Source organism: Sminthopsis crassicaudata, chromosome 4 (genome assembly GCF_048593235.1).
Source record: "Sminthopsis crassicaudata isolate SCR6 chromosome 4, ASM4859323v1, whole genome shotgun sequence".
Classification (NCBI taxonomy): domain Eukaryota; kingdom Metazoa; phylum Chordata; class Mammalia; order Dasyuromorphia; family Dasyuridae; genus Sminthopsis; species Sminthopsis crassicaudata.
In genome coordinates this window covers 60,530,727-60,549,355 of record NC_133620.1, presented here as the reverse complement: position 1 = coordinate 60,549,355, position 18,629 = coordinate 60,530,727, and the positions used below count along the sequence as shown (strand labels likewise).

The window sequence follows — 18,629 nt, the reverse complement described above, 5'->3', positions numbered from 1 at the left end:
ATAATCTAACAATATGTCTATGCCTCTTATCAAAGGAAAAAAAATTCATTTTCTAAAATCTCAAATGTTTGGTAACTTTAGTTAAAATGATCTTTACTGATCACATTGTTGAAATTTTATGATATTTATAAATCTCATTAATATTTGTTAGTTGCACAAAATAAGTGGAAAATATATTTTAATCAGTTAATAGAACAGAAGAATGAAATAATTAACAGCTACTTTTACTACATTAGCTATATTCCACAAGTATACACATATATAGTGTAAAAGTTCACTGTCCTAACATGCAAGATTAACTACATAGCTTGTCATTCTATTTTAAAGAAACAGTCTCAATCAAAGTTACAAAAGCCAAAGAAGATAAAATACCACTTTTTAAATAAAATATGACAAGTATGTATCCCTTTAAACATCATTTAGTAATTGTAAATATTGGTGATACTGGAAGGTATATAACTACATATGCACACACACACAAAAAAAAAAAAAAAATGTTTTAAAAGAACAATTTTACAAGCTTCCCAAATTTGGAACTTCTAGTAGGTTAAGGAAAATTAAACGTGACTTTAAGATTATAGATTTTTTTAAAGACCTCAAGTTGTGAATTTCAAATACATTTTATAGATCAGAAAACTGAGGCCTGGAAAAGGCAGAATAATTCAGTATTCAAGGTAGGATTTGAAATGAGGTGCTCTGACTCCAAATACAATGTTCTTTCCACTGCACAAAGTATACAATATAAGAAACTGATTAAAACAGAATGAGAACCAGAGTAACTAATTCTGACAATTTAGACCCAATAACTCAAAAACATCGGTAACTTATTCTGCAAAAATAATAAAAATCAAAAATGTCCCAAAATCCTCATAATGAAAAGGGGATAAATCTATTAAGGACTAATCAACTTGGGAAATAAATTTTGAAACAAAACTATATTTATGTTCCTAAAAATGCAATTCTATATTTAATAACATAAGCAATGAAAATAAACAAGCACATCAAGCCTTTGCTTAAATTGAATTGCTGCTTCAAAACAATATCCAAAGCAGATAAAAAACAGACAAAAAAAAAAAAAAAAAAAAAAAAAAAACTTAGTAACTTTAGACTATGCCTATGAATACTACAAGTTTACCCTTCTGAAGATGCCAATTAAATGCATGCTAAGCAAATAGTCAAACCCACAAGATCATTAGCTAGCTATAAATTATTAAAAGAGTAGAAGTAATCAATGCAACTGCCATTCCAAAAAAAGTCTCTAAAGTAGCCATAACAAGCGATTTCAAAGTTTGCAGCTATGGACAGAAAAGGGGAGAAAATGCAAAGTTGTTATCGCAAATCAACTTCTAAATTTTACTTCTTTAAATAGAAGAGAATGAAAAAGGGACATTAAAAACAAACAAACAAAAAAAAAAAAAAAACAAAAACAAGAAAAAAAACCTTTAAAGTTGAACAACAAAGGTAGGATTTCTACATTTAACATATTTCATTTGTATACATTAGACTATGAGTTCTGCAACAATTTCTTCCTGCTTAAATGTTTAAATATCTTAGAAATCTTAATATTTTTACATTTAAGAAATCATCACACACAATAGCATTTCATTTAACTTATTACAGTAGGATAGTGCTCCAATGACCTCTAAATCAAATATCTAAAGAATTAGGTGGAAGAAAAAGACAGTTTAAAATCTTGCTGCTTTTAAGCAATTGCAAGAATCTTAAGTTTCAAGTCCTAATAGATTACAAACATCTGCCTTATGATTAAGAGCAAAATATGTAAGAGTAAGATTAAGAGGAATTTAGATAATAGGCATTATGCAATGGTGCATAATAAATTTCCTTGGATAATTATTTTCCGATATTGATATAGGATGCAGAACTATGAAAAGGCAACCTTGGAAAAAAAAATACAAATTTGCCACTTTGATAAGCTCAGAGATTACAAAATCAACCCATTTAGTGCTTTCAGCTTGCCCACAAAACAGCAATAATTTTTCAATTAAATGATCAATACCTTGCATACTTTGTCATGTATACTGAATTTTAACATTCTATTACTAATTATTACCTTGACGTATTTTGCATACATCTGTTCATCTAAAGGGAAACTCTGGACGGTCCTCTCATCTCTACCATGAAAAGTGCCCAATTTAATCCATTTGCTTGTGGGATATCTGGAAAACATACACATCCACACACATGTGGGGGAGGGGGGAGGGAGGTGGAAATAATTACTTAGCATATTGTGTCATGAGCTACAAGCTACAGATCAAGTTTTTGTCATTAGTTTTTTCTTCCATACAAGCTGACACTGATTGAGGTTAGTATAATCATGCCAACTTTTTTGTCTTAGAAATCTTCTTTTCGAATATTACGATAGTCACTGCTAAAGAACTCATAACAAAGTTTGGAAAGTGTTCCTTTAATGGGGAAATAGTTATTGGACAATATGAATTTACTAAATAGCTATAAAGGATGAGAATAAGATAAATCTAGGGTCATTTAAAAAGAGCTGTAATCATTAAGGCGATGATGGGAAGAGTCAAGAAAACATAGGACATTACTCTCTACCTGTAGTTCTACCTGTTTTCACCTGCACAGATATCAAATCCCATGGTATTCAACTCCCCCAGGCTTACTTCCTTTTATGTGCAGTCTTCTCCCACTAGATAATAAGCTCCTTGAGCTGAGCATAGAACACTTTTCTTATTTGTATCCTTAGTACTTATAACACTGGCTGGCACACAGAAGGTGCTTAATAAAAGTGTACTGAATTACACTGAAATGACATTAGCATACATGTATGAGTAGGTGGTTTTGGTGTTATATGTGAATATGTGAGAAGAGGGAAGAGAAGAAATGTTGAGCAAAAACAAAAAATTCAATTTACATATACTTTAGAAATAATCTCATTATACAAAATTATGACTTTTTTATAAAATGAGGTATTGGCCATGGAAAGCAATGTAAAAAGTGACAATTTACCTTTTAAAAGAACTTACCTATCACTAATAGACACCAGAAAATCTTTAGGAGTAGATGAAAATAATTCATAATTAGCAATGTCAAACTGCTTTACTTGAATTGGCTCACAAAGTTCAATAACAAACCTTTAAAAAAAATTGAAATTATCTGAATGAAAGGATTATCAAAATACAATATTAAATTATTTTAAATTTTGAATTTTTTCTTTAGAATAAAAAACTATAATAAAGTACACATTTATTAGCAAGTCATTTTCAGCACCTAGAGCAACCAAGCTGAAGAGAATTACTAGGTTGAAAGCTAATCACCAAGTTTTTTTTGAAACCCTTAACTCTTTTTCCATGAAGTCCATTAATTCACAGAAAAAAAAAAAAAAAAAAAAAAAAGCCTTTTCTTTTTCCTTGGAATATATGCACTAACTCCAGAAAATGCTCCTTAAAACAAATTTAAATGTGTACAATTATTTACAGAATTAATTTTTAAACAGTTTAATAAGCAGACTCCACTAATCCACTTTTGAAAATGCTAATCAAAACTTCAGATATCTAAAAATGTATGCAGTTTCTATATTTAAGACATTCTTGAAAGATATTTGAAAATATTTCTGCCATATATGTCTTGCCTGCTATAACAAAAATTCAACAGTATTTCTAACTAATTCCTATATGCTTAGCTACTATTCAGATAACATGTAGTACAAAAATAAAAAAAAAATATTAAATCATAGTTTTAACCTATAGGAACTTATAATAAAATTACAGAAAAATATGGAACATGAGAATTAGGAAAATCAGGAAGATCTAGGCTCAAGCCCTACCACTAATATATTATGGCTGAGAAACCCTAAGCAAATTCGAATTAGGTTCTTCCATCTTGGGTCATGGATCCTTTCAAGAGTCTGAGAAAAATATTTTTTAAATGTGTAAAATAATATACATAATGTATATATATATATATATATATATATACACAAACAATTATAGAGGAACTTAATTGATATCAATATATGGCTAATGAATAGAAGCAATAGATGGCTAAAAATCTAACTTTAAAATATGCTGTTTAGGAATTACTGTTTAATATTTTTATCAATAATCTGAAAAATGAATTTAATTTTAAAATGATTATCACCATGATGATCTCAAAAATATTCAACTCAAAATAACCCAGTTCAGTAACAAGAATTACAGGATAATTTATCTTGTAAGATAAAAAAACAAACCATGTTTTTAAAAAAAAATGGAGCAAGGCAATCTTCTGAAGAAATGTGCCTAAGAGATACTGGCTAAATTTAAGCAAAGAATACTGTCACTTGGAAAAAATAAGGAAAAGAAAACAAGAAGATTAAATGCTTTATTCTGAGATACTGGAACTTTATTAAGGATAGATTATACTCTTTTTTGGGCCCACAAATGAAACAAAATGATATGGCATATAAAGTAATTAGCTAATTGTCTCAATTAGTATATTTACTAATTCCCTAGTATTTTCTTAGGTCAACAAATAGGGAATATTTTAGCTCTTCTTTTACTACAATAAATTTCTTTTTCTTATTGATATTGCTAGTATTCCAGAATAGTATTAAATAATTGTAAGGACAATGGGTATCCTTGCTTTATTCCTGTATAAAGCTATATATACAATGTAAAGCTGTAAAGAACTTTAATAACTGGAAGAATACTACAGTGTCCATTAGTGATTATCACAACATAGTAACAATTACTACTTAAAAGTTAATTTACACTTTTAATGCTATACCAATCAAATTATCAAAGAGATATTTTATAGGATTTATTAAAATGATAACACAATTCATAAGGAAAAAGAAAAGCTCTACACTATTCAAGGGAAATAAGAAAAAAGATATGAATGAGCAAAGAATTCAATGAAAACTATATCTGATGCTTATTTTAAAAAGAGAGACTGAATAGATTACAGAAGGGAGAATCAGAAACAAAAGTACTCAACAACTAACCATTAAACTATACTAGAAAACCGAAAACTCCCTGTTTAGGGGGAAAAAAATATGCGTGTGTGTGTGTGTGTGTGTGTGTGTGTGTGTGTGTGTGTGTGTGTGTGTATCATTGTGGAAGAAATCTTAGACCAAGACATAAAAAACTTAGAAGAGAAAAGCAAATCATACATTTTTTTACAGCTGAATAGATCCATTCTTAGTCAAACAAGAGACAAAAGGCAATTACAAAGATAAAGATTAACTCCTAAAAAGCCTTGATGCAAGTAAAATTTTGCTAAAGTTAAGCAGTTAAGTGGCTGAATAGGGGAAAAAAAAAACTTTAGGTCAAATTTCTCCAATAGTGGTACAGCATGTACTTATGTATGTGTATATGCATGTGCATATGTGTATGGTACACATATGTACATATATACATGTGTGTATGCATACACACATGAGTAAATGCTCCTAATATAAGTAGTCAAAGCATTTGAACAATTTTAAAAAATAATTTCAACAATCATATAAAAGAATGCTCCAAATCACTTCTATGAGAAATGCAAATTAAAAGAACCCTGCAGTTTCATCTGATATCCTGCAAACTGGCAAAAAATAATAAAAGATGGGAATAGCTATGAAAAGATGGACACACTGCTGCGTTGTTGACAGAGATGTGAAGTGATACACAATTTTGGAAAGCAAATGGGAATTATGCAAATGAAGTGACTAAAAAATCCATACCCTTTGATCAAGAGATTTCACTACTAGGTTTATATCCCAAGGATGCCATTGATAAGAAGTCCACATGCATATCAAGATATATTTCCCATGACCGTTTTCTCTAATGGGAGCATAATCTACAGCAAAAATAATTTACATCAGAAATTTCATTTTAATAACCAGTTAAGTACCAATTATGTACAAAAGGTTATGCTCAGTAATGGAGGAGACATCTGAAACTGAAAATACTATCCCTTACTGGGCATTTATTCTACTTATGCATACTAAATAAACTAAGGAAAATGATGGAGAAACAACCTGATATTAATAATTTACACCTCTTACAAAATAAGAGACCCTAGCGAAGTCTTTAAACCTGAAAACAAATTCATTCTTCAAAAAGCAAAGCCAAGAGTGAAACTGGTACTCTGGATCTTATTCTCATCAATAATGAAGAAACCATGACTATCTCAGTTTTTGTGACAAGACAAGGAGAAAAAAGTCAGGAATAGTTTAAAACAAATACAAAATCATGGAAGGCAGATTTAAAAAACATATAGATATCATGATCTAATATTTTTTCTAGGAAAGCCAGCACGGAATAGATGAAAAATCAAAAGAATGAAATTCTGAAGACCAAAGAGAAGCAATTCTAATGAGAAAAGAAAATGGGATATTGTCCATAGAAATCAGTGAAAATGTACAACAAAGTCCATACCAACTTAGATTTAAAAAATACATTTAAAGAAGATGAAGCATGTGCAAGTTAACGTAAAATGAATAAATATATGCGCCATAATAATAAACATCTAACATGTATACTATATATATAGCACTTGAAGGTATGAAAAGCAATTTAGGAAAACCAACCTAATTATACACCCAGTTCCCTACTGCGGAAAGAGGAGATACTGTTAAGTTATACATTACAGGTTATACATTTGAGTTAAAAATAAATAAATATAGCTCTTTCTAGACTTAGTTGGAATGCATGAGCAATGTGATTAGGAACCAGATAAAATAGTTGGCCAGAATAAACCTTGCGATCACCAAGATGCCTAACTCTGATGATAGGCCTAAAAATATAAAAATTTGTTTATAAAGAAATATAATTATGTTTTTCAAACTTACCAAATTTTGGTGCTACATGGATTCAGCATATATAAGTCCATGTTTTCTATCAGAATTGCAGATGTGCTCTATATAAAAAGAAGATAATAACAAAAGGAATTACAAAAGGAAAATAAAGAAAAAAGTATTTTTGAACAATTATACATTTCTTGATTTTCCACATTTTCAATTTCTCCTCAATTTTCCATATTTTAATTCCTCAAGTAGTTAACTTAAGAAAGCACATTAAAATCTACAAAAATAATGAAATGAAACTAAATAAAACTAGTAGGTTATATAACTACCTCAAAAGAAACACATAAGTATTTGTTCCTTAAAACTCAGGGCCAGCTTTTATTTAAAGAAATAATTTAGATATTAAGTATTACAGCTTATAATGTCACCTCTTTTAAAAAAGAAATCACTAAAATCTCATATGGAATTATCACTTACAAAGTGGTACAAAATGTGTACCACCACTTTGTACAACTTATAATTGTACAAAAATGTATGGCAGCTTAATTTTCAAAGAAAACAAAAAACTTTGCCACTTTATCTTGAACTCTTATGTAAAAAGTTTTAAAAGAACTATCTTATGTAAAAATACAATTATGAGTCAAGACTCAAATAGTTCAACAAGTATATTTATAAAACACTGATGTGTCAGTCATTGTCGATAAGTATACAAATACCAAAAACAAGTGATAATCCCTATCTGAAAAGCTCTTATCAAGGAAGACAACATGTGTGTATATAGAGGCATAAAATAAGTACATGCAAAATAAATAAAATGTAGTTTAGGGTAGGAAGGCATTAACAATCAAAGGAAATATGGAAAAGTTTCATACAGAAGGGAGTCTTATAGGCAATTCTATAAGGCAGGGGAAGAAGCAATGTATAGTATTGCAAATATAAAAGAAGTCAGGCAGTGTAAAGGCACAAAGAATGGGAAATAGAGTGCTGTCTATTAGGAAGAGCAAAATCACAGTAGTATAACTAGACTGCAAAATATGGGAAGGAAAATAATGATGAATCAAAAAGATAAGTAGTGACCTACTTGCAAAAGCTTTCCTTAACTAAATAGGAGTTACTGAAATCTAAAAGACATGATCCGAGCTTGCACTTAAAGAAAACCACTTTGGCAACTGTAGAGAAGATGGGGAAGGAAAGCAAAGTCAATAAGCATTTATATAGTGCCAATTATATGCCAGGAACTGTGCTAAAAACACCTCATTTTCTATGTCAATTAGAAGAGAGATTCAAGAGTCCAATGGAGGGTGTGTGTGTGCAAAAGTCCAGGTAAACGTGTCAACAGCTTGAATAAAGGTGCTATTTGTGTGAATAGTGAGAAAGGGATGTGAAAGCAAGGTGGTAGAAATACCAACATATGACAACTGATTAAAGTGAGGAGAGAAAGGAATAGTGAATAATGGTGAGGTTATAAACTTGAGGGAAGAGAAAGATGGTAGTTTCCTGATTAGAAATAGCAAAGTTCAGAAGAGGTGAAGGTTTAAAAGAAAAGATACTATTTTCTGTTTTTGACATGTTCAGTTTGAGATGCCTACAGAATACCCAGTTTAAAGTATAGGAGGCAGGTGGTGATGTAGGACTGGCACTCCAGACACAAATTAAGAATGAAATATATAATGGAGAGAAAGGAAAAAAACTAAACATTACATCACAAAATAGAGACTTGGACTGTAATAACACATGACAGGAATAAAAAGCAGAAAAGTAAGAGAATGTCATATAACCACGTAACTGTGTTGATTACTGTTAACTTAATCTAAAAGTTTAAGAAACTTAAATTTCTTAAAAAGATTACCTTGGCTTCTGGGTTAGCTGCTAATATTTTGGCACCACATTCTACTGAAGCATAATTATTCCGGTTTTTCTGGACCTTCTTGGTTGAATGTTGACCACCATTGGATGATGGATGCATTGACTGACCTGTGGATAAACATTATTAACAGGTCTGGAAGACCTAAGTTCATATAGCCTCATACATGTAATCCGTATGTATTATGGGGAGAGGTAATAGAAAGGGTGTTGAGGGAATGGGCATATGGTACTTTGGGGCAAGTCATTGATCCTCTATTTTCATCAGTTTCCTCATCTCTATAATGATAATAATCTACCTCCTATCTAGAAGAAATGAAATGAATGTAAAGCTCTTAGCAATGTCTAGCCCATGATAGGTTCTATATAAACGTTAGCCATTATTATCTTAAATAAAACAAATTCTACTATCAGGTAGTTTACATATGAGCTCTTCAACTTTTCCACTAGGAAACATTGGACATAAGTCTTTCTGTATAATATTAACCTTTCACTCATGAGAAATAGTGCAGTTTACATGTGTGACCTTAACATCAATAATTTTCAAGGAATTCTTTAACATAACACTTAGGACTTTCTACTCTGTCAATATAGCAGGAAAAACAAACATAATTATAACAATGAAAGTCAATTTTTATACAGACACATGTGTACACAGTATGTATACAACCAATATATTTAGACTAGCTGATTTTAAATCAAAACTATTTATCAAAACCATATCTTATTGTTAATTCAAACTGCAAAGTATGAGTTCAATAAGAAAAAGATAAAGATTCAAGGAAGTAACAACTGTGAAGTGAGAAAAAGCTAGTCAAATGGGGGCACACACGTTATCATTTTTATTCTTACAATATTTCATTGAATGAATGTAGTCTTCTACCCAATTCTAATGCCAAAGACTAATTCATGCTCATTGTATTACCAAAGTGGGAGGAAAAAAAAAAAAAAAAGCACAACAAATCAAAACCCTAAACATATTTAGAATGAAGTTTAACAACAACAAAACCTTAACAATTCCACCTATGATTAAATCATATAACCTACACTTAACATGGCATAGCATACAAGAAAAAATTCTAATGCTATATATAAATGTCTATATAACATCTCTTGATTTTATAAAATGTTCTGTACTATTTACTCAAATTTCAATGTCTCCCAAATAAGATTTCAGCAAAGCACAAAAAAAACTAATTTATTGTCTGAATCTGTCTTTTTTTTAATAAAACCTTCCTGATGAAATGTTTGTAACATCTCTGAAATAGTTCAAAGTTTTCTTCCCAATAAAATTTAATAATTTTTAATAATAATTTTTATTTACTTGATTTATTATATTATTAATATTGATTCATTGTTTAGTTAATAATTTAATAACTTTTATGCTAGAGAAGTACTTATAAAACTCCAAAATTAAGATTTCTAAAAATATAACATTATTTTTAAAATGTCATTTTATGTAATGAATGAGAAAAAATATATTTAAATAGTCTCCACACAAAAAGGAAATAAAGCTGTTGCTTACTTTTTTCTTTCTCTACTTCCATAACTTTTTTTTTCCATTCATCAAATGTTGGAATATCTCCTGGATCTTTGGGGCTTACTACAGATGTGGGGTCAATATCTCCAGCCTTTATATAATCTGCTACCTGAAAAAAAAAAATTTCATATAAGTTTAAATTTGTTTCAAGAGGTATTCAATGACTGCTATATAATATACTCTTCTAGGTATTGGGTATATTAAGAATTTTAAAAAATAGTCTCTGACCTCCACAAGCTCAAACCCTAGTAGACTAAATAAAAATATACACACACATTTTTTTTTAATTAATTAAGTATATATTCTATAAAGTACATTTTCTTCAGTCAACTAAAATGGCAAAAAAAAGATATAAGTAAAGATTATTTCTAGCTGAGGGAAATCTTGGAAGGTTTCTAAGAGGTTACCTGAAATAGGTCTTAAAGAAGAATTTCAACGGGTAAAGATATGGGGATTTCAAGATAAGGAGGGAATAAATAAATACGCAAAAATGGGCTATGGTAGTATAACACTGAAGAAGAGTTATAAAGTTTGACTAGAGCATGGAACAGATGAAGAAAACCAGGTTCAGCTGCTATAAAGGCAGTCCATAGGAAGAAGGCACTGAAGATCGGATAATAAGTGTTTTCTATTTTTTAATCAATGAAGAACACACTTTCACTAATCTAAACTGACCCTAAGTAATCTGGATGAAGATTTTAAACTTCAAGGAGTAGATTCCTCATGTTCAACATTTGAAATATATTCAGTGCTGAGAAAACAAATACAAATCATATGGCTGTATGAAATTGTATCTGATGGCTCTCAAATATGGGGAATTCCAATAGTAGTCATCTTCCTAATAAAAGAATTTCATTGTAAAATTTCAGGTAAATTTAAAAGTAAGACTGAAATAGAAGCAAACAGAAAATGACAATAAAACACAAAACTAAGGACCATAAGAACCAGGATTATAATCCCAGTTAGCTGTAGGGATTTGTGTGAATCACTTCAACTTTGTTCAATTTGGGTACCTATAAAATACACAAAGATCATCTTCAGTCACCCTGAAGTGTGACTTAAATTTTAGCGTTCTAAGGATACTAATGAAAATAATATTAGATCATTCTAGATTATCACAGGTTTATTAAAAAAAAAAAAAAAAAAAACTTAACAGGTTATCTATTTTTGCCTTCTTGCAAGATTTTATATACTTCTAGTACTGTGTTTATTACAATAGTAAAAGATGGTAACCCTACCACAAATAACAGAAAGTGTCAACTAATACAAATGAAACATTTATTAAATTCTCTTTTTTTTTTTTTAAAAGGCAACAAAAAAATTTAATGAGACCAGTTGCTGGGGGGAGAAAAACTACATAAAGAGTATTTGCCATAATTAAATATATTCACCACCTTAAAAGATATATGGAAAAGTTAATATTGATATTAAGATTTGGATGTTGATTGAAGCATGGCCCTCCAACAATATTACTACTTAATTTTTAGTTTTTCAAAAACTAATTAACTTTTAAAAACCAAATATAAAAGGTTTACAAATCAAGTTGGCTAATTCAATCAAATCTGTATCTGTTCAAAGTATAGCATCATATTTTAAATGATACTTATATGTCTATTAAGTAATATTGTACACTAAGAGAAAATGTGATGGAGTCAGGAAAGCCTAGGTTCAAAAGCTGCCTCTAACATACTGCCTTTGAGATGTTGGCCCTAAGGCAATTATTTAACACTAAGTTATAAAACAGTTGCTTATATGTGGTACAAGTAAATTCCTGAAATATACCAATTAAATCATGGGTCCCTCACCTTCAAAAAAAAAATGAAAATACTAATGAAGAAATCAAAGAAACAGAGGAAGGAATTACAGATAACACATCTGAGTGAAGGTCAAAAGTCAGAAAGATTAACCATGTCATCTGAGTACAATACAAATCATCTCAACAGAGAGAGGAAATGGATTAAAGGGTCTGTAAGAGTAACAATACAGAGAACGTGGATGATGGAAGACTGTCAGATTCTCAGTCCTCTGTGGTAACCCTCCCTTTCCCCCTTCAGAGTAATTAAATTTAAGGATAACTTCATCCTTGTAAAAAAAAAAAAAAAGCAAAACCCAAAACAGTCATTTCTTCCCTTTAAAATTGGAGGGACGGGTAACTAGGAGATGAGGAAATAATAAATGACAGGTGACCACTCCCTTCCAAGCAAGAAAATCAGACAGTGTGACATTACTGGTCAAATATGGGATGGGGCAAAGTAAGGAAGGGATATTAAATGCTTGAAAAATAAATTAAATTTTTTTTCTTATTAATACTAGTAAATTATAAGAGTGTAGAAAGGCATATATACAATTAGCAATTCCTTTAAAAAGAAAATCTCTATCTTGATAAAGATAGATAACTACTTATCTTGTGGAAAATTAATAAATAAATGTCAAGGAAATTCAATTCAATAAATATCTACCGAGTAAGTATTACCTATTGAGTAAATATCCACTGAATAAGTTAGTACCTACTGTGAGTGGAAGTAAACAAAGATAAGAATAAGCTATTTTTTTTTTGCTATCTATGTCCATAGTGCTGGAGATACAGTTTGTCAGAACTGTTAACTTTGAAAGAAACAAATAAATGCAGAAACAAACTTATCCTTGAGAGTCAGTGGACTAAGAGATCTGTCAACCAACTCTCCTTCGCCAAACACGTAGCAACAAAGTTACTTGATGTTTATAAAAACTGACTACCATCAAAAATACACCAGACATATAAATGTATTGCATGACAAAGATTTCACTTACCTCTTTTAAGTTCTCTGAAGCATTTAATGGAGATTTTTGATGATCTGCATCCTGCTCACTTGTTGAAACTGATTCAAATTCTGACTTAGTTATTCCTTTGTCTTGTGAAGAGGAAGCATTTTCTATATGCTGACCAACAAGACTATATATATGAAAGCAAAACAAATTTTAAGAGACAAATACTGGCTGGATCATATACATTGCAATCTAACCATGAAATAAATATATTAAAAAGACCAAGTCTTTAACAATAAAAATATCAAATTAAGTACAACTTTCCATACTCACCTTCCTGGTGTACCAACAAAAGCTGAATGCTCAACATGATGGTCTAAACCAAGAGTCCCATGTTTTTCAACTTGGGGGTCTGAATAAAGGTTCCCACCAATAGTACAGTCAGTTTCAGACTGCTCAATTTCAGTCAAAGTAGCAAGTGGGATATCAGCACTGGAATTTTCTAATTCACTGAAGTTAGAGAAAAATAAAAACAAAAATATTCTGATTATTAAAAAAAGATTAAACCATTTGAAAAAACAAATATGTCTAGCACAATGCCATAACTAAAGGCAAGAGATCTGAGAAAGAAAAATGCTTGAATCAAATAATTTTTCAGGTATCCTTATCCAGCATTTTCTAGAATAAATGTATTTCCCTGTTTTAATTCATATAAAAAGATTCTAAATTTAGTTTGTTAATGTCTTTTCTTACTATAAAATTCACAAACAAGTATTTTAAAAGAAAAAACTATAATTAAAATAATCTAATTACCATAGACATCATATTGGCAATAAGCAATCTGATATATTATGTGTACTAATTAACTTTGGATTGTCCATGTTTTTATTTCTATATCAATAAAATTTTATTGTGCTAAACTTACCATAGTAGAAATCATCTATCATTTTATAAAATAATACTAAAGTTTTTATATAACATTTCAGACTTTTATTTTTAGAATATTAAAGGTCCTAAATTTGATTTCTTGAGAACAAAGGATAATTAAATCCATCAATATTTGTAGGAAAAGACGTTGGATTTACTACTCCCATAAAAAAATCTTTATTATACATATATGTGTGTTTTCTGGTGATGATGATGATGATTGGTAAAGATGACAGAATAGACAAAGGAACAGGTAACTAAATCTGTCATTTCAAAGACATATACAAAGAAATAAGGAAATAGTCTTTCCCCAGGAAGGACTATACCTTCTCTGAAACTTAAGGTCCTAGAAAGTTGGGGGGGAGGGGGGAGCAGCTAGGTGGTGCAGTAGATACAGCACTAGCCCTGAAGTCAGGAGGACCTGAGTTCAAATCTGATCTCAGACACTTAACACTTCCTGGCTGTGTGATCTTGGGCAAGTCATTTAACCCCAATTGCCTCAGGGAAAAAAAAAAAAAAAGATGTGTAGGCCACTAAGACATTTAAATGACCTGCTCAAAGACTCACAGCCAGAAACTGATAGATGTGGAACTCAAAACCTGATGTCTCAGACTAGTACTCTATGCACTAGCAATAAAAATATCTCAAGTGTGTAAAACACTTGATATATGTCATCTCATTTGATCTTCATAATTATCTTGTGAGGTAGTTACTGTCAGTAGTTCAGCCCCATTTAATGGATAAGAAAGCTAATGATCAGGGCAGTTAAGTTATTAGCAAGGTCATGCTAATAAGTTTGTCAGTAGCTGAGTTTCAAACCCAGATTTTTCTGACTCCAAAATCTATTTCCATTCTATCCATTATGCTTCAGTACAGCTAATTATGAGGTCCCTGAGTCTAGGACCATATCCTACATAAAATCTTTTATTTCTCCTTAAAGGTTCTGCTAGACTGATACCCTTTTTAAAAAAAAATGCATGTGGTATGAGAAACAGAAAAAAAGGGAGAAATGTTTTAGCATTACTAAAATTACACTCTTAAAACAAAATAAGATTAAAAGCATATAGAACTGGAATATTGGAGTAAGACTGAAAACATATAGGAGAACAAGCAATGATATTTAATAGAATTGACCAAGGTATAATTTATAAATTCTAAAAACTGCAGTAAAGATATTATTCACTATATTTCTTCTAGGGGACTTCTCACTTTCATTTGAATATCTAATTTTTCAAATTATTAGAAAATCAAAAGATAAAAAAAGACTGGAATTATTTGCCTAAATTAAATTTGTGGATAAGATTGCTTCATTAAAAAAGATTTTTTTTTATTTGATCAAGAAAAAAATTAAATTAGTTATACTTAGGTTTTGAGACTGGAGTGATCTCTGAGGTAGATGAGGTAGAAATATTCTCAACATTTTCAATATTTGCAGCTATGCTAGAAGAATCTCCATTGATGTCAATTGATGGGAGTGTCTCAACTACAGGTGAACTTAAAATCCTGGACTGTGTATCCTGTTTCAAAAAAATATAGATATTATTTATATAAAATCACAATGTTAATTGTCATCTTATTTATCCTTAATAGGTTTTTATGGAGAATATTTTCTGGGCTGACAATATTCATAAAAATATTTTTCCCAAAAAAAACATTATTCTTTTCTACTTTACCAGCCTATTTAAATCTTTGTATTTAATTTCACATTCTACTTATTTTCACATTACATTTTCAAAATTGTAAATTTAAAAAAAAAATCCTGGACTATTTCTACTTTCCCAACTGTCCCATTTAATTTTCTCTAATCTATAGTGAAGAATTTCCTCTTAGCAAAACAGAATTTCTCTGCAAAGTACTACAAAATTGAAGTGAATATGGTGAGGGATGGAGAAAGATATATATATTTATCATCTTATAAAATTATCCTTGTTTACAAATTATTTAGAGCATTGTACTCTACTTGAATCCTAATTTGTCAAAACAGCACCAAGAAATGAACATTACAGCCCACATATAAGATGTCTGAACAGTACAGTATACTTGTCATAACCTATGTAAATTCTGCCTCAATTTCTTTATTTGTAAAAAATAAGGTTCTGAGGGGTGGAAAAGGTAGAGAAAATACTTGTTAATTGAAAAAATATGTGTTTAATATAAAAAAGACTCAAAAGCATTTAAATTAATTTACAGCTCTAAACTTTACATTTACTATCTTTAACTACAAAAAATACAAAGATTGCTTTTGAGAATGAAAGAATCATTTAAAATTGTTACTCATACTTATGTTTCGTGTTACATTAGAAGTAAAAACATAGCAAATTTATTGTTCTTACCCAAATATTCAAAAAAAAAAAAAAAAAAAAGAAAAGAAAAAAAAGGTTTTAGATTAAACACTATTCTGAATGTAATAATTTTATCCTTTGTCACAAATATCAAGGGTACTCTCACTTTCATTTTACTCTTTCTACTGATTAAGTATAGATTCAAATTTCTCAGTAAACTAATATACTGTACATAGGAAATTGATTTAGAAGTACTTTGATATTAGCAATAATTATTTCTCCTTTCTCTTAAAGTATAATCCAAATTTTATTGTTTGCAAAATTATTCAGAATTGCTCATATTAACTACCTCTTGATTCTCTTTTTGAAGAAAAGGATTCATGATCTATAGGGTAGATAAGACTTCTGGAAGTTGTTTTGCCTTTTTTCATTTCTTAGTCATATATTCTAACACTTTATTTTTTCTATGCTGACCTAATGCTCATTGTTATTAAAATGCAATGTTAATTTATTGCATTAAAGTTCCTTGTAAAAATTTTCTGCAATCTTATGCACTGCAATAAATGCTGATACACAAATTACAATTATCTTCATAGCGGTCTTTTTGAAAGAATTACAATTATTTCAGGAAGAAGTGACTCATGAAATGATGTTTCTTGCTGTTTTTAGGCAACAGATATAACCTTGTCCCTTTGTAAGACATCTTTACATTTCATTACAACTTTATGTACCTCTCCTTGATTTCATTTGAATGTTCAAAATTTATGTGATTCAGTTCCTATATGACTCACTGGTCATGACACAATGATTTTAATTAAGAGTTCTAAAAGTTAAGTTACTTTATGCAGAAAATATAAAAATGACATGATTCTTAACATCTCACTTTTCTGACATTGTTACCATCATTAGAGAAGCTGAAAGAGTTCACATAGGACTGGATTGCTTCTCTTATGTTATTTTTTAAGGGGTATATTGGTGGAAATGGAATTAGAAAAATAATTAGACCTCCAAAATAGTAATCACTGTTTCATTATCAATTTGGAAGGAAATACCCAAAGATTTATCAGTAAGTTATCAATAAACTGGATAATCACATAGCCTTTGACAATTTATAGATACAAAACTGAGACAAATAACCAAACACACTGAAGTATGGCGTGAGTAGTAAAAAGAAAAAATCTTATGAACACCAGACTGAATTAAAAGTGAAATTTAATAGAAACATATAATTATGTACAGGTCAACAAAACCAAGTTCACAATTGTAAGTTGAGAAGAGAATAAATAGTTTGTCTGCATAAAATTAGGGTTTTCGCTAACTTCAAGTTAGATATGAATAGATGTTATATGTCAGTCAAGAATTGCAATGTAATCTTAAATTATATTAAACATCACAGCATCCAGAACTAAGAAAGAGTTCTATCCTATACTTTGCATAGGCTATAACAGGAATTGGCAAACTATCACAGACCAAATCTGACTTACTACCTGTTTTTCTATAGTTCATGAGAACAGATTTTACTTTTTTTTTTTTTTTTTTTTTTGCTGAGGCTATTGGAGTTAAGTGATTTTGTCCAGAGTCACACAGCTAGGAAGTTTAAGTGTCTGAGACCAGATCTGAACTCATGTCTCCTGACTTCAGGGCTGGTGCTCTATCTACAAGCACCACCTAAGCTGCCCCCAGTTTTTACATTTTTAAATGAAATTTTTTTTGTTTTTAAAAAATATACACCATTCTTGACTCAGGGACTATTCACAAACAGACAATAGGCCAGATTTGGCTCACAGTTCATGGGTTAGAACACGCTTGGTTATTGAATTCTGGGTAACATGTTTTAAAAACGTCAATCATCTCTCCTCAAGAGTCTAAAAAAGGATAAGAATGCTGAAGAGCCTTGAGGGAAAATATAATAAATTTATATATATTCCATATAACATTTATAATAATATATATATTCCATATGAGGGAAATGGGGATGTTTAACTGACAGAAGAAAAAAAGACCAGGGAATAGCAATGATGAAACGTCTTATGAAACATTTAAAAAGACTCACATAGAACTGGATTAGAACTTTCTTAGCTCCAGAGGGCACAAGTAGAGCAATGAGTGAGTTGCACAAAAGCAAATTAAAATATGATAAAGATGAAACTTCCAAATAAATAAAGCTATTTTAAAATGGCATGATGGAAGGCCTCAGAGTAGCGAGTTCCCCATTACCAAAGGTCTTCCAACAAAGACTAAAAAAAATCACTTGTTGCATTACATAGAAGGGATTTTAAAAAATGAGATGGACTCTCAACTCTAAACTATGATTCTGTATTTTCCATTGTTTACTGGGTTGGCTTAGTCAAAGAACTCAACAACCAATGCTCAATTTGACATCAGTGAGCCTATGTGTACTTAAGTTGATACTAATGAAGGTACTATAATTGAAATAATAGACTCCAGAGAATGTATGACCCAATGACATAACCTCCAAGAATCAGGGAGAGCTCTGTAGAAAACAATATTATTTTTATAGTGA

At 30.1% G+C, this 18,629-nt stretch overlaps 1 protein-coding gene across 3 annotated transcripts in view; it reads right to left on the bottom strand.

The window, feature by feature from the left end:
* Window positions 1–18,629, bottom strand: part of SUCO (SUN domain containing ossification factor) — an 86,475-nt gene that overhangs the window by 27,050 nt on the left and 40,796 nt on the right. For all 3 annotated transcript variants that reach the window (XR_012489006.1, XM_074308366.1, XM_074308367.1), the window contains exons 4-11: window positions 15,186–15,340; window positions 13,230–13,406; window positions 12,942–13,083; window positions 10,137–10,260; window positions 8,598–8,722; window positions 6,794–6,861; window positions 3,006–3,113; window positions 2,072–2,177 (exon numbers count right to left, since the gene is read on the bottom strand). Coding sequence is in view for 2 of the 3 variants with exons in the window: in XM_074308366.1 (XP_074164467.1) it covers window positions 2,072–2,177; window positions 3,006–3,113; window positions 6,794–6,861; window positions 8,598–8,722; window positions 10,137–10,260; window positions 12,942–13,083; window positions 13,230–13,406; window positions 15,186–15,340 (1,005 nt within the window). In the remaining variant the exon portion in view is untranslated. The remainder of the gene's footprint in view (window positions 1–2,071; window positions 2,178–3,005; window positions 3,114–6,793; window positions 6,862–8,597; window positions 8,723–10,136; window positions 10,261–12,941; window positions 13,084–13,229; window positions 13,407–15,185; window positions 15,341–18,629) is intronic.